Below are 26,080 nucleotides of genomic sequence, written 5' to 3' on the forward strand. Positions count from 1 at the left end.
ACATTTTTCAGAGAGAGGGAATGAAAACAAAACCCCTTCATATTTCCTAGACTTGCATCTTCTGTCCAGCTTGTTGTCATCCTTTGTTTTCTGTGACACGTGGGAAAAGGGAATGTTGTTGACCTTCATCAGTGACAGTTTATCCATTCCAGATAAGTATGTTTGTGAACAGTGCCCCTACCAAATGGAGTTGTGTGTCTTCAGCAATTTTGTTTTATTCAGAACCGATATCACCAGAATACGCTGTCTTAATGTTTGTTCTCAAAATCCAGCAAGTACGGAATTGGTCTTCAGCCAGATGTCATGTCCAATGAAGAAAATGTCTGTTTTATATCAAGCTTCATTGCTGAGATTGCCTATTGATGCTGCTCGTGTATAGTAGATTAGACAATGTGTTCTAGCTCTTTCTTTAAATAGTAACAACATGAGGAAGGTATTCCAGTTACCTCTCTGAGGTCCTCAAGTAGTCACCTGAAGTCATCAGAGTGGAAGAACTCTTGTATCTTCAACATTGGAGTGTTTCCTGCTTTTCCTGTCTACTTGATAGGTCAAGAGCCCTGTCATCCTGAAAATCCTTGTAGCAACTGGTCCTGTGACAGTGGTTAAGGATTTCATGCAGCACAGGAAACTAGAAACGTCTTGGATTGCATTCCACCTGTACTCTTTCACTGTAGTCCCTCCCTAAAACAGCAGGCTGGAAAATTTTGAGCTGGAGAAGGGATGTTTTTTCTCCAGTGTTTTGAGATGGTGGAGAAGGGATGTTGGTTTTTCTCCAAGATATAAACCAAGTCCAAGGACAGTGTATTTCCTGTCTCCAGAGTGTAATATCTCTGTGTAGGAAGAATTTCTGAATTCTAAATGGAGGTTTGCTATGCCATAGAATTCCTGGTACTCTGTTTGCTCATTTTTTCACTGCCTAAAAAAGCTGCATGATGTGAAGGGGAGTGCAATCTCCTGTCCTTCCTGAAATGCATTCTTAAAATTGTCCTTTTCCACCCCAGGAATCGTAGACCATAGTGAAGCTTTCTTTTGTTATTCCATACTATGCACTCTTCACCAAACACAATCTTATCTTTGGATTTTATGACTGAGAAGGAAAATTAATTATACCTTCTTGAGTACTTGAATACTTTTTTTATAGACAACCCCACAGTTTCAGGTTAACACTGGTCAATAGTATCAGCAAAGAGCTGGTGTGGCTATGAGTCCTGTGAGAATTCCAGTGCTACACAGCTAAATATTTAAACAAACACACAGTCCAGAAGTGCTGTGCAAGTGCCGCTGTTTATTTTGGTGCTGGTATATCCTTGTCAGGATGAGTCAACAGTGACAGCAGCCTGTGTGTCTGACCCGAGTCGTGGGTGCGTAGTGGGGATTCTCTTATATAAAAATATCTTCATCATCCTTTTGTGACGGTGCTGCTCTTCATTGAGTACTTAAGGATTTTATGATTTATTTTAACTGGAACAATGTAAATTATGAACTTAAAGATCATCTTACGTCCTAAACTCCTGGGAGACTCATCCTTGAGCTCAAGTGTAGTTACTTCTGACTCTATATGCTGACCTTGGCTCTACAGAAGATGGATTCACAGGATGGTGTTAACAATACTATGTTTTTCTTGTTTAATCTTAATCCTACTTTAAATTTTCAGTCCTTCCTAAAACGTTGCGAGAATACTGCACATCATACTGAATTAAATACGTAGATCTTATTCTTTCTGTTACAGAAATAGCCAATGTGTTTAGTTATAAAATGCGTGTAATGATTTCTGTATTTCTGTTTTCCTTTAGCATGAGACTTTTCATGAGTTATTTGTTTTTTCTCTCTGCACAGTTTAGCTGCTTTCTATTTATGTTTCCCTATGTCTCTTAAACTGTCACCTTTTCCTCCTCTGTCTTTCCTATCCATGTCTTGATTTCTCCTATGGTTTACTTTGTTAATTTTTTTTTCCTCAGCCTTTCTATCCCAAGGTACGTAGGGACATGGAGGGGTTTTCCTAAACCTGTTTCTGTCATATGTTTCCTTCCATGAACTTCCATTCCTCTCCTAGGGTTCCTGTCACCACTTACTTCTGGTGCATTTTTGCCACTAAGGGAGCAAGATTTCAACCCTTTTTGCTTCCAGGTTCCTGAAGACAGGACACATGTTCACTAGCACTTACTTTCTTTGCAGTGAGACCAAACTTTGAGGAAGGCGGGACAGCGCCGACAGGAAGGAAGCACGAGTTCATACGCTCAGAGAGCGAGAACTGGCGCATCTTCAGGGAGGAACAAAATGGAGAAGATGATGATGGAGGCTGGCGACTGGCTGGGTCACGGAGGGATGGTGAGAGGTGGCGGCCTCACAGTCCAGGTGAGAGGAGATTTGGAGCGAAATGCAGCTGTGGTTATAGGTAAAGGGTAGAGGGTGAAACAGCATGGGGAGAGCAGAGGAAAAGGAGCTGGCTTAGAGTTTGGGACAAAAGTAGGTAAAGTTCATGTGTCTGTGGTCATTAAATACTCTTGTGGCATACCTGGGGCTCTTGGTCACAAAATGATTAGCACAAAATTATGCTCCTTTTATTTTCTTCTTAATGTCTTCACTACTGTAACATATTTAAGGGAACCGTATTTTTCAGGCTTGCGCTTGTTTGTGCTGTGCTGCAGGTGTGTGTGTTAAAATCGGGGGGGTTTTAATAGCACTGTTCCTCTGTGGCTGTGATGCTGAGAGGAGAGATACCACATACATTAGGTAGCATAGCTAAGGCCTCTTTGTGATTTTTCAAATGTGTTGGCAATGCCCAGAGGCATCCTTGGAAAATACAGTGTTCTATGCATCTTGTAGTTGTTAAAGGTTGTCTTGTCTCACTAAATTTGATGCATCTTGTTTGATGCTGCTCTCTCCTTTCCTGGCTGGACAAAGTCAGTCTGGTTCACTTGCTTTCCAGCATTACATTGCCAGGAGGTGTGAGAGAAAGAGTGGAGCTTGGTGTTTTGCAGTGTGGCTGAAACACACACGTATATATTTATCTTTTTCTTGCTGCTGGGAAAAGATCCTGCTACCCAGTCATGCTGTTGTGGGATCTTGGTTTGGGATGTCTTCTGACTGCGAAGGTTTCTGGGAAACGAGGGGAGGATTGTGGCTCTTCTCTTGTTACATCTTTGTGGGGAAGCAAAGGAAGCACAGGGCATTTTGGGGGCTGTGGTGGATAACTTATTTGCTTGGATTAAAAGTCACACTTGCTTTTACGATGGCTATGTTGCCCTTTTCATTATTTTGAAGGACTTGCACTGCTTGTGAGCAGCAGTGACCTCTGTTCCTAACCTGCTTCAAAGCTATATGTTACTCTGTCCTCAAACAGCTCTTAGCGTCTAATAAAATTTAGCAGCGAGCCCAAGGCAAGATTTCTTATCAGATGTTTTCTATTTAGGGAAGAGCCAGGGGGCAAATTTTGAAGAGTTTAATTTTCTTGTTCCTGATGTTTGGTCATGATTGTTCGTTAGACACTGCTGCCTTGTAACATAGTTCAGATGACGTGGGGCCAGCTACGGCAGTACCTCATGATGGTCAGATGTAGCATGATACTTGGGAGTGGAGCATTTTGAAAGTACAGGCCTGCATGCTTTGGCATAGACCCCAAAGTTCAGAAGTTCATTCACGTCTTGAACTTTTTTGGAAGTTGTTTTGAGGATTCATTGTCCTTCCATCAAAGGAAATGCTACTGCTGATTTGAACTTTCACTGTAGTAGACAACTGACTTAGCCTCGCTGACAAGTTAATTTTAGCAGGTACAGTAAAAATCCTGTTGACAGGATTCTGTGAAGCTGCAGACGAGTCACTGATTTGGAGAGACTGAAGTGGGCAGCTGTGTTGTACCTGTGTCTCAGTTTTGGTCGGAGCTGAATTCTCCTGATAGTAGTAGCCACAAGACCATTAGAATGGTTTTAATCACATTTTTGCTTTAAACAGTGAGTTTAACTCAAATTGGCATGGCTTAAACTGCTTCTTTGTACTTATGCTGCTGTTAGGTAATAGTACTAATCATGTGTCCTGCTAAAAATAGAGATTTCTTCAGAGTGCTGTTGTCATTTGTTTAGTTGGACCTTCCTTTAACTTGGGTCTCCATACTCCCTTCTAGATTGTATGGGCTTGTGTTTCTTTTCTGAGTGAGAACGGTTCAGAAGAACATAGCAGTGGTCATGCTTGAGTTTATCTTCTGTTCAAGAGCAAAGCGTACTTTGATTCCCACAGGCCATTGTTTTACTGGCTTTTGAATTCCTCTTGCTCTTTCAGCTGTGTTTACTGCAGGATGGCTGACCTAAATCTGCTCATTCTCTTCTTTTTTAATAGGCACAAAGGATCAAGAGGATGGACTGCTGCTGCTGAAGCAGTCTGGTGCCCTTAAGTATAGATTCCCAGATTTTGTTGTCTGATCTATTGTAGCTAAAGTTAATTCCCTTGACGCAGTCGAAGGGATCTGTCGTGTGTCCTTGCTGCGTTTAAACTGGTCTCCTCTCACGTGGCTGTGCCTCATATGAAGTGAGGGATCTTCTGAGTGTTGGTAGTTAAGCGGAGAAGCGAATGGGACAGGGCTTCTTAAAATAGACCAGCCTAGTGCTTTTTCACTACTCATTTCAGGAGGACATAAACTTGTCTGGTTTTGCAGCCTGAAAACCATCTAGATTGCGTCATGGGGCTTTTCTGTTCAGTGTTTGTGGGGTTTTCTGTTGTTTTCTACTACTGCTTGTGTACTGGGACTAAAGCGTGATGAGAGTTAGATGTGAAATAGGATCTTTAGAACAGGCTGACTCCTGTAAGGAGAATCATAGAATTGTTTGGTTGGAAAAGACCTTTGAGATCATCGAAGTCCAGCTGTACCTGTGCACTGCTGAACCAGATCCCTGAGCAAATGGGACCATAGCTTTCAATTCACCGGCTGCTTCAAAGTTGACTTCATTTTTTTTAGTCATCTTTTTCTATTGACTGTTTACCTAAAAATCGCCTTCTTTATGTTGTTCCAGTTCTTGCATTCATACAGTTTTTCCCCTTGAATTTTACAGAGCAATCCATTTTATCAGATATAGGTACAAAACTTTTTTGTTCTCAAAACTAGTGAATGCGGTATAGCTGGTTTTTTTAGTTGTTTTTTGTTAACAACCTTTGTTAAGGACTGAGAATCATCTCTTCTTGCCTAAAGTTTCTCTCTTGTGTGGCTTTGTGTCTTTGCATAAGCAGCTGTATTAAGATCTTTTTCCTGAAAAATATTTTAGATGCCTTAGTCTGTAATCGCAGATAAAGATTTTTTTCGGTTGCTGTTTGCTTTGAGAGCCTTTTCAAATTCGTCTTGGCTCAGAAACAGCTGCTGTGAATCAGATGGACTTCTTATTCTTTGGACATTGTGCTTTATGCTTCTTGAGTATCTTAAAGCAGCTATAATACATTGGAGAATCTTACGCTAAAGTTGAGCAGAATAAAAATGAGGTTCATATAAAACACATGCCAAAAAGTAGCTTGTATAATAGCATTGTCTATTTTTAGTGTTTAGTGGTGTTTTAGTATACACTGGGGCTTCTGATTTAGAAAATACAACTTTTAAGAGATAAATAACTATTAGTAATTATGTACTTTGATTTCCTGAAGCAGACAATGTAATTTCTTTCACCTATAATGTTACCATAAATTGCAAGGGCTAAATTTAGCTTAAAATATTTCTTTTGACTTGGAATCCTGATCTTATAACTGATGCCTGATGATACTAGTACTTCACACTGCTTCTGATGCCATGCCAGTGGAATTTCAGTGTCAGGCCTTTCAGGTAGACTGTGGTCTCCTGCTTAGTTGCTGATTGCTCCCAGAGTTACTTTTTTTCTTTCAAAACTCAACAGCAATTTAGGCGAAGTTCATGTGTTCTAATAACTCTGGAGACTTTGGCACAGAGTGACATGGACCAGAGGAGATCCACAAAAATGGATTGGAACATCTCTCCTATCAAGAAAAGTGAGAGAGTTCGTGCTGCTCTGCCTGGAGAAGAGAAGGCTCTGAGGAGACCTTACTGTGGCTTTAAGTACTTAAATAGGGCTGATAAGAATAGGGACGAACTTCTTAGCAAGGCCTGTTGTGGTTGGACAAGGGGGTAGATTAGACTAGCTACAAGGAAGAAATTTTTTACAATAAGGATGGTGAAACACTTAGAGAGAGGTGGTAGGTGTCTCATCCCTGCAAACATTCCAGGTCAGATTGGATGGGGCTCTGAGCAACCTGATCCAGTGGAAGCTGTCCCTGCCCGTGGCACGGGGTGTGGATTAGATGACCTTTAAGGATCCTTTCCAACCAAAACCTGCGAATCGATGAGTCGATAAATCACTTGAAGGCCTGTAGAAACCTGCATCTCCTGAGTGTGCGCTGAGTTGGAGGCCAGCCAGCCGTGGGCAGAGATGCATGGGGGGTGTTACAGGCATCCTCTTCACAAAAGGACACGTGGAATTGTTATTACTTGAATTTTCCAGAGTACTTGCTCCTTTAGTGCATCTTCAGGGAGCTTTTCTCTTTCCTTACGTATTTTTTGACATGTTATTGATGAACAAGAGTTTGATAAGTGCAAGCTTACTGCACCTTATTTCTTTCCTTAATGACATTAAAAAGGTGGCCTCGTAACACTGGTGTGTTTTGCGTACCAGAAATGTTATTTGTTTCCAAGGCATAACTAGAAGTATAAATTAATGTATAGAGTGGATTTATTTGCAAACAAGCATGTAAGTGAAAGCCTTGTTAAAGTCTAACCTTTTGTGGTTCCTTGATAATATATCATGTTCAAGTTCATAATGCTTCTAGAAGGCTTTCGTTTTAAGCTTCCTGTAGCTGTGAGAGAGGTGGATTTTTGTGTGGTTACTATTAATGCTTAGGGTTGGTGTAGAAATGTTCCTCGTTCATATGAAACAAATGGTATAGGACAAAGTTTCTCCTCTTTACTGTGATTTTTTTTTTTTCCGGTGCCCATTTGATAAACAGGGAGACTGCCCTGATTGTGCAAATTGAGACGAAAAGAAAGATTTTCTTTTTCTTCTTCAGAAAAGAACACAGTTACCACCAAAAGCACTAAAAACTATGGTGCTTTCATTTTTACTTTGCACCTTTCTGGTAAAGATCGCTTCTGTTGGCTAGAAAGCTGTTTATAATCCTTTCACTCCCAATTTGTTTTCCTTAGGAGCAGGCTCTTAGTTCTTATAACAGTATTGCAGTCACAGGATGTGAAGCTTGATGGAGTGAAGGTGTCATCTGAATAGATTGGAAACCAAAGTGAAATAAAATTTGTACTTGAATTTGGAAAGTTTTCCCTCTTTACTTATTATCATTCCAAGTTTTGGTATTCCATGGCTAAAACATGACAAGTCGAGAGACGTAACAGCCCTTTGCTTAGGGAGACGTTAAGTGGTGGACTTGGCAACGTTAGCTTAAGGACTGGATTTGATAATCGTGCAGGTCTTTTCCAACCTAAACAGTTCTGTGGTTCTATGATTCAAAGGTGTTTGAGCAACCGTCAGTCCATTTTTCATGTCTGTGCACAAAAGCAACTCTGAGGGCAGGAGGAAAATAGTCTGGGAGGTTTATTCCAAATGTGACTTCTACAGAGCATCAAAAATAAAATCTAAAATCTTATAAAGATGCCAGAAAATGCTTAAGTCAATGATAGTTGATAAATTCAATCAGCATCTAGTATTGCTTGTATTATTTTGATGCTCTAATGTGTTTTAGAGTATGTAGCCCAGCTTTCTTAGCCTTATGAGGCTTTTTAATACTCATAATACAATTTATGATGTGGGGATACGCAGTGGGCAATACATGAATGTCTCCTGCTTAATGGCGAGATTTGCCTTTTCTTTCCCTCATCCTTCAGGATTGCCTGTTCATAGGTGGGTTGTACCCTGTAGGGACTTTCTGAGTTACTGTTGCTGTTTGATATTCCTTCACCCTTCCAAGCGTGGTGGTGCCGCCGGGACTGTCTTGTAAAGTTGCTTTTCCCCTGCCTTAGACGGCCCTCGTTCTGCAGGCTGGCGGGAGCACATGGAACGACGACGGAGGTTTGAATTCGATTTCCGGGAACGAGATGATGAACGGGGTTATCGACGAGTACGGTGTGGGAGTGGCAGCATGGATGATGACAGGGACAGTCTCCCTGAGTGGTGCTTAGAAGATGCAGAAGAAGAAATGGGAACATTTGACTCCTCTGGAGCGTTTCTCTCTTTAAAGGTGAAAAGCTGTGTTGGGCTCTGTTCACTTTGGACAAATGTCCTGTTCTGTCCGGTGGATTATGGATGATTGTGTTGACTTTGTAGAAGGTGCAGAAGGAGCCAATCCCTGAGGAACAGGAGATGGACTTCCGACCTGTGGAGGAAGGGGAAGAAAGATCCGACTCTGAAGGGAGCCACAATGAAGAAGCCAAAGACCATGAAAAGACCACCAAGAAAGAGGGGGAGAAACCAGATAGAGTAGCGGCAGGTAAGAGGGACTTGTCATGCGTCCATTTTATGCTGCAGTGTAGAATTTCTGTTAATTCAGTTACACAGAACCATGCAATGTTACAGAAGCAGTGGAAGAAGCAGTCCAAACATCTTCACCGGCCACCAGATCAGATACCCCACCAAAATCACAGCCTCCAGACCCACTGCAGACGAGCCTGTTTGAAAGGAAGGAAGAGTCGGTGCCAGAAAGGACAGAAAAGACAGAAGATAAAGAGAATCGAACAGAGAATACACCGCCAGCCAAAATGTCCAACAGAGGGGAAGGTAATAAACTTGATAGAATAATTTAGTGTGTTTCTATTACTTGTTGTGATTGGTCTTGGTCTCCTAAAAGACAAGGACTGGATTATGGTGATGAAAAGCCAGAATTCCTCAACTGGTGTATAAATACAGGATTTGTTGGATATGCTGTCTGAAATGCTTGCAGTGCGGTGGTCCTTTATTGCAACTCAGTTCAGAGAAACATGATCTAGTTGTGGATGTGCCTCACTGTGGTAGAGCAGATCAGTCTGGACCAAGTCTAGATGTGGCTGGGGATCAGGATATGATGAAATGAGTTCTGCATGGTTAGAACTAAACTGTTTTGTTCCTTAAAGTTAGGTGGGGTGCCTGTGCAGTTAACAGTACCAGTTCAGCAGTTGTAAAACAGCACAACAGTCAGGCATACAGAAGATCTGAAAATGCTTTTGCTTTGGTGCTAATTTTGAGCTGGTGAATGTTTTCTGCATTAGGTTCTTAAAAGCTTTTTTTTTTCCTTTATGTTAAAGATAACGAACTAATCTTAAAATTTTTCTTTAGATTTGGCTTCTGTTGCTCAACCTGTGCCACAGATTTCTGCAGACACAGCTTCTCCTGCTCATCTTTCTCCTCCTGTTTCCAATTCAAATCCTGCTCTGCTGTCAGTTCAGACACCAGTCACAGCTGCTCCAGGCATGGGCAACATTCCCACTGACCCAGATGATGAAGAGGGCCTCAAACACCTAGAGCAGGTGAAATTTTTCAGATTCCTTTGTTATTGACAATCATGAGGCTAAAAGAATGTGGAATGCAAAAAACATTTGAAGCCTGTAAAATCAGAAATGCAGCTGAAACTTTACACTCCACTACGTATATTGCAAGCTACGTGTCTTCCCTCCATTATATTTTTGGAGAATAACTCTGGCCTATATCATATTATTTTTAATAAGGGTACTGTATTCAAGAGCTACAGATCTTGGTGTTTATGACCACTGTCAAGTAGCCTTGACATTGCCTTGAGAAGCCATAAAGCAGTGTGCCCAATGTGTTTTAAAAAACCTGAAAAACCGAAGAACAATACGTATATAAACAAAACACAGACTGTGTTCACCGAAGTTTAGCGACTGCTGTCATGTAGAGCATTTTTCATGCTAGTGCTCCCATACCTGTGTTATTTTTCACTATGATGCTGTGTGGGCCCTTCTTGGCGAGTAGTTTTAAAGCTTTACTTAGGCAGATGAGCTCTGCTTATTTGGGGTAGAGTCTGTACTAATTCAGGTGGTAGAGTGAGCCCCGGTCGTTGAGTTGCCTGTAGTTCCTGGTGCACTCCTGAACACTGGGTAGTATGAAGATGACGTTGCTTTTTTGAATCTGTAAGCACGCAGCTGACTCTTGTATTCCTTGCTGGTTTTGATGTCTCCTGCAGCAAGCAGAGAAGATGGTGGCATACCTGCAGGACAGCGCCCTTGATGATGAAAGACTAGCAGCAAAAATTCAGGAGCACAGAGCAAAGGGTTCCTCTATGCCGTTGTTCCATGAAGCCATGCAGAAGTGGTACTACAAAGATCCACAAGGAGAAATTCAGGGTAGGTCTGTGCCCTTTACACTTCCTCTTTTGTTTCACAGAACTGTTAGAGTTCGTCACAAAATTACCACCTACAGATCCTGATGCTTGTTTTAACAAAAGCAGGGCAGGGAATTTGCCACTCCAGGATTAGAATTCTGCCCATCACTGCCCCCAGCAGCCCAGAATGCCTGATGTCCACAATTATACTTTCTCGTGGCTAAGGCTTGCTGTCACTTCAAGTTTCTGTAAATTGAGATGAGACTAAAACCTGTTTTTCATGCCAGTAGTTATTCAGATTTCCAGATAATAGTGGAAACTAAATAAGAACGTGACCATTTATGACCTGAATGTAACCAGCTTGTTAAAGAAACCGTGAGGAACTTAGAGATCAGTTTTCTAGTCTCAGCCTGAAGACATTGAGGATTCAGTAAGGAGGGGTGACTTGTTTAGAATCTAGAGCAAAAAGAAAGCAAATATTCATAGGCCAGTGCTCACGCATAATCTCAGCTTGAGTTGTACTCACAGCCAGTGCGTTATTAGTTCATGTAGTTCTAACTATTTCATGCTTTTGCTTAAAAAACCTCCATTTTTTTTTCTTTTGATGAAAGCTGGAAGAGCCCTTTAGTGTGGATACTTGCTTCTTTGCTTTCAGAAGGTGCTGCTCTTTTGGAGGTCTCAAGGCTCTGTTTTCGCAGCTGCATAGCTGCCTCCCAAAAAAGTAGATAAGTAGTGAGTTTCTTACTTGCTGTACTTCACTAAGTAGTAGCTCCTGTTGCTATTAGTGCGAGTGACTTCCTCAGCTGGGAAATCCAGATAGGATTTGGGCTGGTATTATTTGTGGTATCTGTGCCAATCTCTTGTCAGTAGGTGTTACACATCTTTATAGTTTTCTTCACACCCCTTTAAGTTGAAAGGATGTTAACCTAAAAAAGCATTTTTATTTGCTCTGTGTGCTTTGAGGTGTATGTTAGTCACTGCTGGGTGTTTAATTGCTCAGCTATGGCCTGTTTACTCATTGGAGTAAGTACTGCCTTGAATGTGACCTCAGGAGTAAACACTCCTATGTAATTTTCTCTTGGGATGACTCTTTCATATTCTTTGCGAGGAATTACCTTCTAAAGATAATTTTACAGAGGAGACAAGAATTACCAAACATTTTTACTTTTCCAAAGGTATTTTTGCAAAAATTTGTATTCACGTCGTTCTTAATTTAAATAACTTTTTTTTTATACTGGCTATATGTGCATTTCACAGAATCACAGAATCACAGAATAACCAGGTTGGAAGAGACCCACCGGATCATTGAGTCCAACCGTTCCCATCAAACACTAAACCATATCCCTCAGCACCTCATCCACCCGTGCCTTAAACACCTCCAGGGAAGGTGACTCAACCACCTCCCTGGGCAGCCTGTTCCAGTGACCAATGACCCTTTCTGTAAAGAATTTTTTCCTAACGTCTAGCCTAAACCTCCCCTGGTGGAGCTTGAGGCCATTCCCTCTTGTCCTGTCCCCTGTCACTTGGGAGAAATTTGGATATTTAAAATCAGGATAGGAGTCTTCTTTTAAAGGGAGTGACTGAAATCATTCTTGGGAAGTGGAAGAAGAGATGGGAAGTGTAGCTTTTTGAGAAAGGAAAAGAGAAACTGGTTTCCTGATCTGAAAAGGTGTAATTTTGCACTCAGAGGTGAATGTGTTCATCTGCTAAGCTTCAGAAGCAAAACTTCTATAAAACAGATTAATTCCTCTGATTTTGAAGGCAGGAGTTGAAATAGGTTTAATAGTTTAATTATCTGTGCAGTTTGTGGGGAGGGCAGTGCCTGTGCTTTCAGCACTGTCTGCCAGCAGGTACTCCTGGGGTCCAACCTGGGAATTGCAGCTGGTGTCGGCCTGATGCTGAGCCTGCTCTAGGGAGCTTTGCCAGAAGGCAGGGTGGATATGACCAAGCACCACACCGCTGTGGCTGCTTGGCTTTCGTCTTGGAGCTGGTTCACCTCCCTCTAGTGTGTGGTGGAAGCAGTCATGACCTTTTCGATACAGACTATCTGGGGGAATGTTGAGCCACTGTCAAGAACTAGATACCTGCAACACTCCAGACAAGTGAACAGGAACTGTGTACTGTGTTACTTTAACAAGCACCGTGCTCTGTGTTTCCAGTATGCTGGCCTTAATTCCCCTTCCCCCGATGTGTGTTGGTTGGTGTTATTTCAGGTCCTTTCAGCAATCAAGAGATGGCAGAGTGGTTCCAGGCCGGGTACTTCACTATGTCGCTGTTGGTTAAGAGAGCGTGTGATGAGACTTTCCAGCCACTGGGAGACATCATGAAAATGTGGGGCAGGGTTCCCTTCACTCCAGGTCCAGCACCGCTTCCACACCTGGTAATTACGTGACAGTTATATTATTCAGATAGTCCTGTAACAAATGGAAATTGGATTATTTACATGTCGGCTGCTCTGTCTTGGGATGGTAGGTTTTCCAAGCACCAAAGTCGAACCCCATGTTAAATTAACTTTTTAAGAGAACAAGACTCAGTTTAAAAATGCTTCTTTTGCCTTGTCTGTGACTGGAAGGCTTGGTCCCGTGTTACACAGAAGTGCCGTGTATTTCACAGTCACAGTACTACAGGCTTTGCTTATGAATGTTGAGCTCTGTCTATTTTTCCATTTCCTTCATCTTTTCAGTTCAGGATGTGACTTCTACACTGCCTGTGTTTGCAATATGCTGCCATTGTTGGATGTTAATAAAACAGAACCTTTTGTTCCTAAACACAGGGCGAGCTGGACCAAGAGCGGCTGACCAGACAACAAGAGTTGGCTCTGATCCAAATGCAGCATCTCCAGTATCAGCATCTTTTAATACAGTAAGGCTGCCAGTCCCAGAGGTTTTCCAGTGGCTGTGTTCTGCTCTGCATTTTTAGTCATCTTGCTTCAGCTTCTTATTTCTGTTTCTTTGGGCAATGGGGCTGGGAGTGCTTCACCTCTAACAGCAGCAGGCTGCTTCCACAAGCACGAGAGGCTCAATAGCCTAAAGGTTTAGGAGGTAGCATGGTAACCGCAGGCCCACTTTTCAGAGTCTCTTTCGGTGTCGTGCATAGCTGCTTTGGTGAGGCCTGTTATAAAGGTAGCTGTTATGGTCAGGCTGGATGCCAGCAGTCCTTATAATGCAGTTTGGATGTTTTGGTGTCAGTGGAAGGCTTTTGAACTGGAGATGGAGAAGGCAGAACCTATTTTTGGTAAGCTTGCTTAGCTTTTAGGAGATCAATGGAGCATGTGGTTTTTTTGCCAAAACTGTCAGTTGTTCAGTTCTGGCCAGTTCCTGACAACTGGTTGCATCGGAGCTTAGAGAACAGAAAGCAGTCAGAGAAGACTGCTCGTTCAAGGGGTCCTGAAAGCACGTGCCATGATTACGACTTTTGAATACTGATTGTCAGCTTGTGATTTGATGAGGCAAGCACCCGCCCCTGTAGTAAGGAGACATGCTTGACATGCTGGGGAAGAGATGGATTTGTGTAAGCAGGCAGTCATCAAAGCCAGATTAATTAGTGATCTTAGAAAAAAGGAAGTAGTGTTGCGCAGCTTCCAAGAGAAGCAGCAACAAGCAGTTGACGTAGTTGGGGATGAATAGAGATTGAGTCTGCTTATTTGGGCCGATTTGTTGTGTTGTATTTTGATTCTTTCCAAGGCCCCCTTCTGTGATTTCATCTGGCAATTAGCATGTATAGGTCAGTGGGCGTTAGTCCTGGAGGGGGAATCTATGCACAACTTCAGCAACTTGGGCAGTATATAAATAAGCAAATGAACAAATACCAGTGATTCTCTGCTTCTCTTTTGAAGACAACAATATGCACAGATGCTGGCTCAGCAGCAAAAGGCAGCCCTCTCATCCCAGCAGCAGCAGCAGCTCGCTATTCTCTTGCAACAGTTCCAGGCCCTGAAGATGAGGTGAGTTAGCCCAAACTTGAACAGAACGCCATCCATCCTGCATAGAACGATAACTGTAATCCTTTCAGTGGCCTGTGTTTGAGCATTATGCATTTGAAAAATAGTGTGAATGTGAAACAGTTGCAGGATGTCGATTACTTCTTTGTACGTGTAGCCTTTGCCTCAGAATATTTATGAAAACGAGGAAAAGCTTGCAATTGAAATCAGCTCTGTGCTGGTAACTGAACGGCTTTGCCAGTTGAGTTCTGCAGTACTGGGTGTTTGTTCCTGAAACCAGCCTGTAAGCAGCAAATGCAGAGCTGTAGCAGTAGCTGGCTTGGCCCTTGGTTTGACAGCAGGGCTGAGGTGAGTCAGGGCTCTTTGGGCAGGTAGTATTGTCCACATCATATTTTTGTTTTAAGTAGAGGTGGGGAAGGGAAGGCGAGGCGTGTGTTACAATTTACTGAATCTCATGTGTGTCCAGAGCACTATTTGCCCTGGAAATGGGGTGTTGACTCTTTCTGTTGGTATTGCAGGATATCTGAGCAAAACTTGATGCCACCTGTTACAAGGTCTGTGTCAGTGCCGGACACTGGCTCAATATGGGAACTTCAGTCAGCTTCACAGCCTACAGGTAAGATGCGTAGCCTGTGTCAGATCTCTTGATATGGTCATATCCCTATACTTATGGGAAGTCTTGATCCAAAGGCGTTGACTGCTATAATGTAAAGGTGTTCTGCTCTGATGGGAGAGTTTGAATAACTGGTTCTTGTGTACAGTTCTGTAACAAGTCCAGCCTTGCTTCAGTAACAGACAAGCTTGTTCTACAGGAAGATAAGGTGGCCCTCTACTAATTAAGACTAATATATTATCAATGGCCTCAGTTCATGAAACATAGTAACGGTGTACACAGGATTTTCCCTTTTCAGTTGGTTTTTGTTGTTGATGTGCTTATTTTTGCTTGTCAATGTTTGTTTTCTTCACTATCTAGTCTGGGAAGGAAGCAGTGTCTGGGATCTCCCCATTGATACTGCAGCTCAGGGACCAGCTCTAGAACAACTTCAGCAGCTCGAGAAGGCCAAAGCTGCAAAGGTCAGAAACTGTTTTGTACTGTAAGAAGTTGGGATTGCTGTTCTGCAGTGTATCTGTGTTTCTTGAGCCAATGGAAGACTAACTGTTCAATCTTCAGGCCACTCTGTACTGTTTTGATAAGATTTTCAGGGTAAAAAGAAAAAACAACCTACCATCAAGAGAATATGGGCTATAGAAACCAGTTATGAAATCCTTGTGGACTGCTGTTTGGAAACCACTGCTGTAGAGGTACTTTTGACCTCTAAAGCAGTGTTTGTTTTTTATGCTTGTGGTAAAAACCTCTTCACTAGCCACCTCTGTTTTAAAATGGGACCATCAAGAGCTGCCATGCCACACCCTGAGTAGGAGCCAGTAGCTGTTCTCTTAATCCTTGCATCATTTCACTGGAATTGGTTTGGGGTGTTGCTGGAGTCCTCTTTGTTGGGGTTGTTTTGCACTTACTCTAATATTAAATTATTTTTGTAACTTTGAACGTGTACATTTCCTGAAACTGATGATTTTATGATGACTGCAAAGCAACTCGCTTCTAGCTTCTAAAGTCAGAGGTTATTTTAAGGAGCTGCTGTAGACAGACTGAGTAGAGAACGGATGTTCATTCAAGAACAGAAATTCAGAACTTGTTCTAGAATATTTCAGGAATCTGACCCCAGCAGGCAGCCAGCTGATAGGTAAAATCACAATTAAGGGAAGGGGTCTGTCAGAGGCTTCCATCTGTTATGTTGTTACTATAATCTCAGCAGAGTTGCCCTAAGAAACGGGGTAGGAATACGTTATCTGCATCTGAGTATAGTTTTATGTGAATTGTAGCTAGAGCAAGAGAGGAGAGAAGTGGAAATGAGGGCCAAACGAGAGGAAGAGGAGAGGAAAAGGCAGGAGGAGCTTCGGAGGCAACAAGAAGAGCTACTTAGGAGGCAGCAGGAAGATGAGAGGAAACGACGGGAAGAAGAAGAACTGGCCCGCAGGAAGCAAGTGAGTTTCCTCAATGTAGTTCATCTCTAATTTTAATACTTTATAAAACTCACTTTAAGAATCCTGTGGGGTCTATTTAATCTTTGCTAGGTGTGCATGAAGACAGTTCTAACACATTTCATGTGAGTATACGAAATTATTCTTCTGCTCTCGATTTGAAGTTTAATAGCCCAAATTGCAATCTGAGAAATGGGCTTTGGTTCCCTTCAAGATAGGTTCCTGTTTGAGCCAAGAGGCTTTATTCCATGTGGAATGTGCCCTCCCAGCTTCTTAGTGTCAGTATTGGACTTCAGTTAGTTGTCCAGTTATGGTAGGCTTAATCTTTATTCATCATTTATACAACCTACTGTTTTGATAAGAGTAAGTTCCAGGGTAGACTGGAGCTTAAGAAGCTCTTCCAAATGAATAAATAGTAGAGGGATGTAACATTTAGCTAATGCTTCCCCAATTTTTTTTTAACTTGAACATTTATTCAAAAAAATTATCTGGGTGATGTCAGAATATCAACTTTGTTTTCTTGAATTGCTATTTGGAAAAGCAAGAGATACAGCTTGGACAAGCCGATTTGTTAAAAATGAGTGATGTGACATACGTTGCAGCAGGAGAATGAATGTAGGAGTTGTAACATGTTCTTAATCTTACAAGAACACATTATTAGCCTCGCATTTACTTCTCAATTCTGTATGGAGGGAAGATTAATTGTTCCTTAAGCATTACAGGAGGGAAAGACAGTTGAAGTTTGTTTTCACTCTGCATGTGTAAGATAAGGGGAAGCATATTGTCAGTCTTGTTGACTAACTCCCTAGTGAATAAATCTCTATAAAGTAGTGTATGAATAATAGGCAAAAGTAATAAATAATTTTGCCCTTAGTGATATTTTCTACGTGCTTAAGAGGCAGTTGGAAAGAGTGTTTCCTGGCTTAAGGTTCAGACACTTCTGAGGAAGCCTCTAGAATCTTTAGTTTTATGTGCAAGTTAGTCCTAGTCTTCTGTTTGCTTTGGGTTTGGGTTTTGTCACTGAAGAACTATTTCAGTAGACTGCAGTGTAATATGCAGTTTGCATTTATGGTGTCCTTCAGAATGAAGTATATAAATATAAATAAATGGCTCCTTGCTTTAATATATCTACTTTGTGTACAGCAGGTCATTATGGTATACAGTGGAAAAGCATCATTGATGCTCAATTTCAAGCTTTGCTATAGAACTAAAGCAATAATAACTCAAAAGCATAACTTTTGAGTTAAGTTGCTTTAGATCTGTTTTAATAACAACTAATTTTTCAGCTGATCTTCTGGTAACTCAATGTGTTTCATCCATGGTGGCTTCAAATAAATAGACTTGGGTTGTTTCTTTTCAGACTAACAATTTTGCCGCTGTGTATAACTTCTTAGAAATGTCCATTAAATTCCCAAGCTTTTTGTCCACTTTGGATTTGTACAGTAAATGACCTGACTATCCCTTTCTGAGATGTCATGGGAAATAATTATTTACAAGGAGGAAGTGAAACGGGGTTGAAAAGCAGTCACATCAAGTATCTTAGTTCATTACGGATGGAATAACAATTGCCACAATGCTTAATTCTGAGCAGTAATGTCTTGAAAAGGTAACAAAGTTTAAGCACTTCTCTGGAAAGACAAAATAATATTGTATTCTGTATTTGAAAAAAAATGGTCTGATATTTGAATCTGACTTCTGTACTGGAAGGCATTGTAGAATTAGGGATGAACTGATTTATTAGCATGGATTTATACAGAGGAGATGATGCTTAACAAATTTGATTAACTTCTTTTGAGGAGATGACAGTGAGAGCTGAGAGGGGTGAAGCAGTAGACTTAATCTGCCTGGACTTCAGGAAGGCTTTTGATGTAATACTGCATAAAAGACTAGTATATAAGGTTAGTAAATATGCTGTTGATGGTGAATTCTAAATAAAAAAAATAACTAATAGAAATTCAATTCTGTAGGATGAAATGTCATGCCAAATGTTGAATCCAGTTCTGTTCATAGTTGTCGTCAATTACTTGCACTGTGGAATTGCAAACAGTAATGCCCAGCTTTTGTAGCTCCTGTATTTCTTGTCTGATATCTTCTATTTTGTAATGATGATCACTTTCAGGAACAAAATTTGAGGTTTAAGAATTAGTTAATAATTGTTTTCTCTGAATGGTGTATTTTGTGCTCCCTTTAAAGTACCTGGTTCAAAGATGAGATCCGTGAAACGAAAGACTGGTAAGCTCTAGTAACACAAACAAGCAGAATTGCACGTGTTAAGCACTGCAGAAAAACATTATTTTTATTTAACACTCCAGAGACTGAAATGAGGCAGCTGCTTAAGTGTTTTTGCAACAAGCAGTGTTTTACAAGTTCTAAAGTAAGTTTTCTGTACAGCAAGATGTGTGTGCTTGAAAACAATTACTGGAAAAGATGCTGATGGATGTTTGGATTCTCTTGGAGCTGGAAGCCATGAGCACGGTAGCAGTGAAAGCCAAAGGAATCAGGGTTTTCCATACAAGTCAGTGGCAGAGAGCCAGAGAGCTTTGAATGTGGTCATGTGCTCAAACAAAAACATTGAACAATAAAGAGATAGAGAAGTAAATATTAAGATGACGTTTTCTATAGCTTTGAAGAGTAGGGAAAAAGAATTGCATCAGCCACGTGGTTCACAGGTTTTTGTAATCTTGCTGAAGTTTTTCCTCATGTTGGTACAACGCTGTTCGTCTTGAATTATCCAGGGAAGAGGAGTCTGGTTTTTAATTGCCGTCACTTAGCAGTGTCTCTCCTGGCATGCCTGAGCAAGGAAGAGATCCACGCAGCTTTATCAATGACAAATCCAGCCTTATTTCCCAAAGGGAAAATAGGTCAGAGATGTCAATGAGCTGTTGTCCTGTAGGAGGCCTTGGTGACCAGAGCTGAGGCCCTGGTCTGTGGCCTTCAGTCAAACAAAACAGTCCAGCACACCTCCAGTCTCCTCAGACTTTTCAGCAGAAGGAACAAGTGGAAATTTTTTCAGTGCTCATAGTGAGGACACTTGATTATTGTGACTTGACTGCATGTGTCCAATTAATTCGGTTACAGGCCCAACTAACAAAATGCTCTAGGTGTTGTATTATGCTTGAAGCTTTTGTGAAAATGACACATCAAGGACTTTATTAATGAGAAAGATGTTTCACGGGCTACTGTTTTACATCTAACTAGCGAAAGAAAAATTTACACTTGCAACACTTACATTTAGCATTAAAGCACTTAAGTGATCTCCAGGAGTATGAATTGCTTCTTGGCCTGCAGCCAGCAGCTCCTCAGTGCTGTAGAATTGCTTATAAAAGATGTTCTGTCTACTGACAGTTATCCCCTGGTCATCTGAAGTTAGCCATTGTCAGAGAAACTGGTCCAGTCCTTCAGTGAGCCTGTGTTGCAGTTTCTGTGCAGTGTGTGTATGAAGGTTTGCTATCAGATTTAGTAAAAGTGTCTTAGATTTCAGAATTAACTTCCTGATTTACCAGAGTTCAAAATTTATATCCATGCTGCCCAATTAGTCTCCCTTCATCATATGGATAAGATATTGCTTATAAAAGACTGATGAGAGTAGGATTGCACAGAACCGATCATTGAACAGGAAGATGTATTTCTGAAAGCTTTACAAAAGTTCTTGTCTGAGAAGCAGGGTCTTTAGGTTGAGCTGGTAGGATGAATCTGGAAGTGGAGAGTTAATGCAGAAGAGATGGAAAGTGGAGTGGTCTTAACACAGTTGCAAGACCAAGACTGCAAGGGAAAGTCAGGGCTGGGGGCAAGTTGCACAGATGTGCTCTCGTTTAACAGTGTACAGGAAGTGCAAGGCTGGTTGTGCCCTTTTCCTCTAAAAAGGCAAGTAGCAAAATGGAAAAATTCCTGTTTATATTGATCTTCAGAGCAGCAGGGAAGAGCACATATTATGTTCAATTTTTTAGTTAAGTGAACCATTTTGCTACTTGGAGGGCAAAGCATAATATATCGGAAGCTATGTAAATGATTTAGGGGTAGCCCAAAATCAAAGTGCTGAAGAGACCTTTTGTTGCCCATAAAAATAGAAATAGCCCAGTCCAAGCCCTTTCATTGAGTTCTGCATCGTTGGAACTTCCAAAGATTATGGTGTCCTTAAGTGCACTGGGCTGCTTTAGCTGATTTCTGGTGTCTGGAGATGTGGTTTGAGTTTCGTAGTGCACTTGAGCAGTCAGTATTGAGAAACTCTGATCAGCAGGAAAAGCTTGCAACTTACAGCAGACACCTAAAAAAAAAGGAATTATTGATACCCACACATGCAAATATATACGCTCAAGTGTAGTTAGTCCACTCCAAAGAGGAGTCTCACCCTTTGTTTTCATTCCCAACACCATTCTTTTTAAAACCAACAATAGGTGATGATTTAATGTGCTTCTTTTTTCATTAAAATAAGTAATTTGTGTACAAGATGCACGTTGCATCCAAGAACTTGTTAACATGTGGGTCTGCAGTGTTCAATATAGTTGTTTTGGTAGTGCTTAGCTTGGAACTAGGGAGCTTTCTTGAGGCCATTTATCTGGCCAGACCATGTTGTAGTCTGTGTTCTGATGTGATTCATCGATAAAACAGCATTTATAGATTGATGTTTTGTTCCAACTCCAGGAGGAAGCCCTGAGGCGACAGCGAGAGCAGGAAATTGCACTAAGGAGGCAGCGGGAGGAAGAGGAGCGACAACAGCAGGAGGAAGCACTTAGAAGACTGGAAGAAAGAAGAAGAGAAGAGGAGGAAAGACGGCAGCGAGAGGAGTTAATTCGTAAACAGGTGAAAAATGGCAAGCGGGACCTATTATATTTAATTTAGAGGCTGACAGAACAAACAAGCATTGAAACTTGCATCTGTGCCTGAGAGGCCATCAGTTTTTGTGGAGGAAGGCAAAGCTCTTAGCGTTAAGTGAATGAAAAGTAGGTTGTTAACCCATATCCTCATTTTGTACAAAATAGTCAGGATCTGATCTGCCCTTTGGAAGAGAGGTTTGCGTTCAATGTGTTTCCCTTTGTGCTTGAGAATGGCTTTGCAGCATCGTGTTTCTACTCCTTTCTTCAGAAGAAAGGCTGAGTGCAGAACCAGAATAATTTGTTTTGAGTGGTCACTGAGCCTTTACTGTAGAATCTTCAACATGATCAGAGATCAGTTTTCCCAGTCTTTCTGTACTGTGCCAAGGCTGTACCCGCTATCAAAGTTGCAGCGCTGTTCTTTCTTACTATAAGCAAGTTTTTTTTCCCTCGGGTTCAGCTTTAGAAGTCCATATAGGGGAACTTGAGCTTCTGTCCCCTGAATTGTTGCTGTCACAGTCTCTAAATCAAACTAATCTGGAAATTTGATTGACTTCGCATTAACTTCCAGGTCCGTTTTAGAATTGCCAGTTCTTAGTTAAAAGTTCTTTTTCAGGACCTTCCTCTGTAACACATTCATCACCATTTCTGTCCTACCATGCAATCACCTCCTTTGTTAACAGGAGCATCTCTTCCTTTGCAACTCTGGCATTAAGTAACGACAGTAAACATGACCATCTTTGTCACCTCCTTTTTTTCTTTCATGTCAAATCTTCTCGCTTTATTCCTGTCAAGTTTTGTTCCCCTGGCAGTGTAGCAGCACTTGACTGATGAGCAGATAGAAGCTCAGACTAAAAGGTGCATAAATCCTAGAAGGAAGGTGGTATGAAATCAGCTGATCTGAACTAGGGCGATGTCATTCTCTTCAGAGTTCCTCAGTGGAGCAGTGGGAAGCTTGTATTTTTAAGAGTTATAGGCTATTGTTAAGTTTTTCTTGCCTGCGACCTGTAAAGGTAAATGAAGAACCTGAGGAGCCCAGATTAGAGGTAAAGGTGCCTCTCCATTCTGTCAGAACGTCGAAACCACAGAGCAGGAGTAGTTTAGATTCTTTAAGTCTACTTGACTTATTCCTCTTTTTATGTCCTGGGAAGGAAGAGGAGGCTGCCAAGTGGGCACGTGAAGAGGAGGAAGCTCAACGGCGACTTGAAGAAAGTCGGCTACGCATGGAAGAAGAAGCAGCGAGACAACGGCTCGAAGAAGAAGAGCGAAAGCGCAAGGAGCTGGAACTCCAGCGCCAGAAAGAAATAATGAGACAGAGGCAGCAGCAGCAGGAGGCTTTACGACGGCTGCAACAACAGCAGCAACAGCAGCAACTTGCACAGATGAAGGTATTGTATTTCTGCAGTTGGGAGTTCCTCCTTCAGCTCAGTGTAGTAAGGAGAACCACAGCTGGATTCAGGGTTGTCTAGACTAGCTTGAACAGAGGGGGAAAGGATGAACTACTTGGAGGTTAAAGTGGGTAAATACTTGACTGAGAAAGTGATGAGATAAACAAGAGGAAGTTAAGTTATAGAATAAAAAATAGAGGTTCATTTGACAGAAGCATAATAGAAAGGGATTTGCAGATGAACACAGGTGTTTATTCTGCTGCAGTGCACAAGGGCTAGTGCAGGATTTCTAAAGCTTGGAGTTCCCTGAAGCCTTTGAAATCAAAATTGATTGCAGTTTTTTAGGCAGTGATGTGTTTATTATTCTTGATATACGGTGTCTTTCACACAATATGTCAGAGGAGGAGCAATTCAGAGAAACAGAGTTTACTCTGTACTGTTTCGTAATTAATTGTACTTTTTCATACTTCCCAGTGTTTTTCTGAACTTCAAAAGTAGCTTTTCTTCACTCCTGTGCTGTGGGCTTGTACTGATTGTTTGTGGTTATACTTAAGCAGTGTTCTCTAAAATGTTTTGTAATTCCCAATGATGTGTTCTTTGGCCCAGCTCCCTTCATCTTCAACATGGGGTCAGCAATCAAATTCAGGAGCTTGTCAATCCCAGACCACCCTGTCCTTGGCAGAAATCCAAAAGCTAGAAGAAGAACGGGAGCGGCAGCTTCGAGAGGAGGTAAATACGCGTGGCAACAACGCATGTCTTGTTAGTGTCCTGAACTGTGTGACTGTTTACTGTCATTTAAGTTATTAGAAGAAATGGATGAGGAATGGTTTTTGAAATCATATGACTCGTTAAGTCTTGTCTTTCAGGCATAGGTTCAGCAAGTACCTGTTTGCAAGTTTTTATCGCTTCTTAATACAAGTATTTGAAAGGAGGCGAACCTGTACCTTTTGACCCCAGGAGTATAATACGTTCACGAAACAATATGAAATGATTTCATGTTGGTGTTCGATGTGTTTGCATATATGCACAAACCCAGGGAAGTCTAAGGGGGAAGAAACCCCAAATGATGGTAGGAGAGAAGGTATTCATTCCTTCAGGACCCCAAAAGCTTAACTAGGTGCAGTCATCATTTATTCTGTCCTAAGCTAATAAACAATTTGTATTTACTGGTTAGTTACAGTTCCTCAAAAAACGAGACACTAATGGCTCAAAACATAGTAAGTCAGCTAGATTTCTTCAGAAGAGAGTGAAATTGGTTTAAAACCGGTTTCCCGGCTAGACTTTTGAGTAGTAATGATCTTCTGAAACTACAAACAAGCACTTTTTTCTTGCATGCAACAGCAAAGGCGTCAGCAGCGGGAACTAATGAAGGCCCTCCAGCAACAGCAGCAGCAACAGCAGCAAAAATTGTCAGGCTGGGGTAACGTCACCAAACCAACAGGCACCACGAAGTCCCTGCTGGAGATACAGCAGGAGGAGGCAAGGCAGATGCAGAAACAGCAGCAACAGCAGCACCAGCAGCCAAACAGAGTCAGGAATACTGCAGTACGTACGGTATTTATCTCATCAGTATGTGGAGGGGAAGCAGTAGGTGACAGTTCTGTGTCTGTCTGTGGCTGTTGTGCCACGTCTGGTGCTAATAACCAGATCTCTCTGTTGTGTTTCGGCAGCACTCTAACCTGCACACCAGCATCGGGAATTCAGTGTGGGGCTCCCTAAACACTAATCCCAGCAACCAGTGGGCGTCTGACCTAGTCAGTAGCATCTGGAGTAATGCTGATACCAAAAACTCAAACATGGGTTTCTGGGATGATGCAGTGAAGGAAGTGGGACCTCGCAACTCGACCAATAAAAACAAAAGCAACGCCAGCCTCAGGTAGGAACTGGGGAAGAAGCTCTTGGAAAGAAAGGCTACCACTCTGAGCTGATCACTTAGCAGTTGCATCATCTTTGTGTGTTTGCCTTTGTTATGTGTCACTTGGGATCTGTTGTGACAACAATAATAGCTACTGGGTGACTGTTCATAATTTATTTTGTCATCTGCTTGGAAAATCAATTGGTTCTTAAACAGCTTTTGCATCTTGTAAATTAGTGAGTCGTTACTGTGTACTGTACTGTTGGAAAGTCTAGTGGTTTGTAATTTATGTGTTTTCTTTATCTCAGTAAATCTGTTGGTATTACAAGTAGACAAAACAAGAAGGTGGAAGAAGAGGAGAAGCTGTTGAAATTGTTCCAGGGGGTTAATAAAGCCCAGGATGGATTCACTCAGTGGTGTGAACAGATGCTTCATGCACTCAACACAGCCAACAACCTAGATGGTAAGAAGTGGGGAGGAGTATAAATGATCCACTGTATGGAACAATATCCAGTTTGTTTCCTGACCGGAGAGATGAGCGAAAGTCGTGACATCAAAGTAATGGCTATAATGCTGTCAGCAAAATGGAATTCTTAAATAGTGGTCCAAAGAACTGGCTGCGTCATCTTCTCCGTGGCTTTTGCTGGGCTGACTAATAGCAAATCAGTGAGAATTGGAAACAGTTCTAAAGTCTGCTGAGAACTTTTGATAGTCGTGGAAGCATTGTCAGGCAGATGGATGAGGATCCCGTTCACTTTTAAGTGCAGGCCAAATTATTGTATGCCCTAGTGCAAAGCATTTGTTAGTGTGAAACCGTTTGGGTTTTTATGGATTCTACTGCAGGACACATAGAGGAATGCCTGGTCTGAGATCATAAACTGATATCTTCTTGAAATAAAGCATCCTGCTGCCTCCTATGCAAATCCCCACTGTCAAGTGATGGTTCTGAGGGACCCTTGAAGCTGTGTGGGGAACCAGTGCTGCCCCAGGAGCCAGGATTGCACCTCACACAGCTTCCCTCCTCTTAGAGGAGTGATACTAGAAGGAACTTGTTGACCCTGTCTGTAATAAGCTAACGAACCACGTGTGGTGTCTGAGGGGAGCCTGTGGCCCTGCGGTGCCATTGTGGGTCACGTGTACATGAAGTAATCAACATTTGTGTTTATTGCATGCACTCTTCATGTATCAACACGCATTCCCTCATGATCTGCCTTCTTCTTGCAGTTCCCACGTTTGTTTCTTTCCTGAAGGAAGTGGAGTCTCCCTATGAGGTCCATGATTACATCAGAGCCTATCTTGGAGATACACCCGAGGCCAAGGAGTTTGCCAAGCAGTTTCTTGAGCGCCGTGCCAAACAGAAAGCCAGTCAGCAGCGGCAACAGCAGCAGCAACAGGTAAATCTTAACTTGCTCCACTCCTTAGTGTAGTGAGACTCCTTGCGTGTGAAGAGTCTGCCTTTCTGCTGGATGGTAGGAGGATGAGCAGGATTTTAAAAGTTACGTGAAACGCAGGGAATGAATCAGTTCTTAAGTATTTGCTGCACAACTAACAGTTGAGGCCGAGCGTAGGGTCAAGCGGTATCTTGACTTGCTGATCCAGGATACACTTCAGAAAGATGAGGTAGATGTGTCATATGGATATGTCATTGGCTAGTGCTGCCACATGCGATGTGGAAAGTGCTTTGGGCTGTCTGAATGTTTTCAGTACAAAAGCCCCAAACTTGATAGCACTTCACTACCTTGTG

General features: G+C 41.9%; 1 protein-coding gene across 13 annotated transcripts in view; it reads left to right on the plus strand.

The window, feature by feature from the left end:
* GIGYF2 (GRB10 interacting GYF protein 2) overlaps nt 1-26,080 on the plus strand; it is a 74,898-nt gene that overhangs the window by 45,132 nt on the left and 3,686 nt on the right. For 3 of the 13 annotated variants that reach the window (XM_069865008.1, XM_069865006.1, XM_069865017.1), the window contains 20 exons: nt 2,176-2,355; nt 8,012-8,229; nt 8,316-8,478; nt 8,565-8,765; nt 9,300-9,490; nt 10,165-10,324; nt 12,516-12,682; nt 13,076-13,164; nt 14,138-14,245; nt 14,761-14,858; nt 15,216-15,316; nt 16,124-16,285; nt 18,079-18,180; nt 20,924-21,082; nt 22,245-22,481; nt 23,088-23,210; nt 23,823-24,035; nt 24,152-24,357; nt 24,645-24,799; nt 25,561-25,730. In XM_069865008.1, coding sequence (XP_069721109.1) covers nt 2,176-2,355; nt 8,012-8,229; nt 8,316-8,478; nt 8,565-8,765; nt 9,300-9,490; nt 10,165-10,324; nt 12,516-12,682; nt 13,076-13,164; nt 14,138-14,245; nt 14,761-14,858; nt 15,216-15,316; nt 16,124-16,285; nt 18,079-18,180; nt 20,924-21,082; nt 22,245-22,481; nt 23,088-23,210; nt 23,823-24,035; nt 24,152-24,357; nt 24,645-24,799; nt 25,561-25,730 — 3,203 coding nt within the window. The remainder of the gene's footprint in view (nt 1-2,175; nt 2,356-8,011; nt 8,230-8,315; nt 8,479-8,564; nt 8,766-9,299; nt 9,491-10,164; nt 10,325-12,515; nt 12,683-13,075; nt 13,165-14,137; nt 14,246-14,760; nt 14,859-15,215; nt 15,317-16,123; nt 16,286-18,078; nt 18,181-20,923; nt 21,083-22,244; nt 22,482-23,087; nt 23,211-23,822; nt 24,036-24,151; nt 24,358-24,644; nt 24,800-25,560; nt 25,731-26,080) is intronic. The other 10 variants (XM_069865010.1, XM_069865009.1, XM_069865012.1 and 7 more) reach the window with 10 other exon arrangements.

This window comes from Phaenicophaeus curvirostris, chromosome 10 (assembly GCF_032191515.1).
Source record: "Phaenicophaeus curvirostris isolate KB17595 chromosome 10, BPBGC_Pcur_1.0, whole genome shotgun sequence".
Lineage (NCBI taxonomy): Eukaryota > Metazoa > Chordata > Aves > Cuculiformes > Cuculidae > Phaenicophaeus > Phaenicophaeus curvirostris.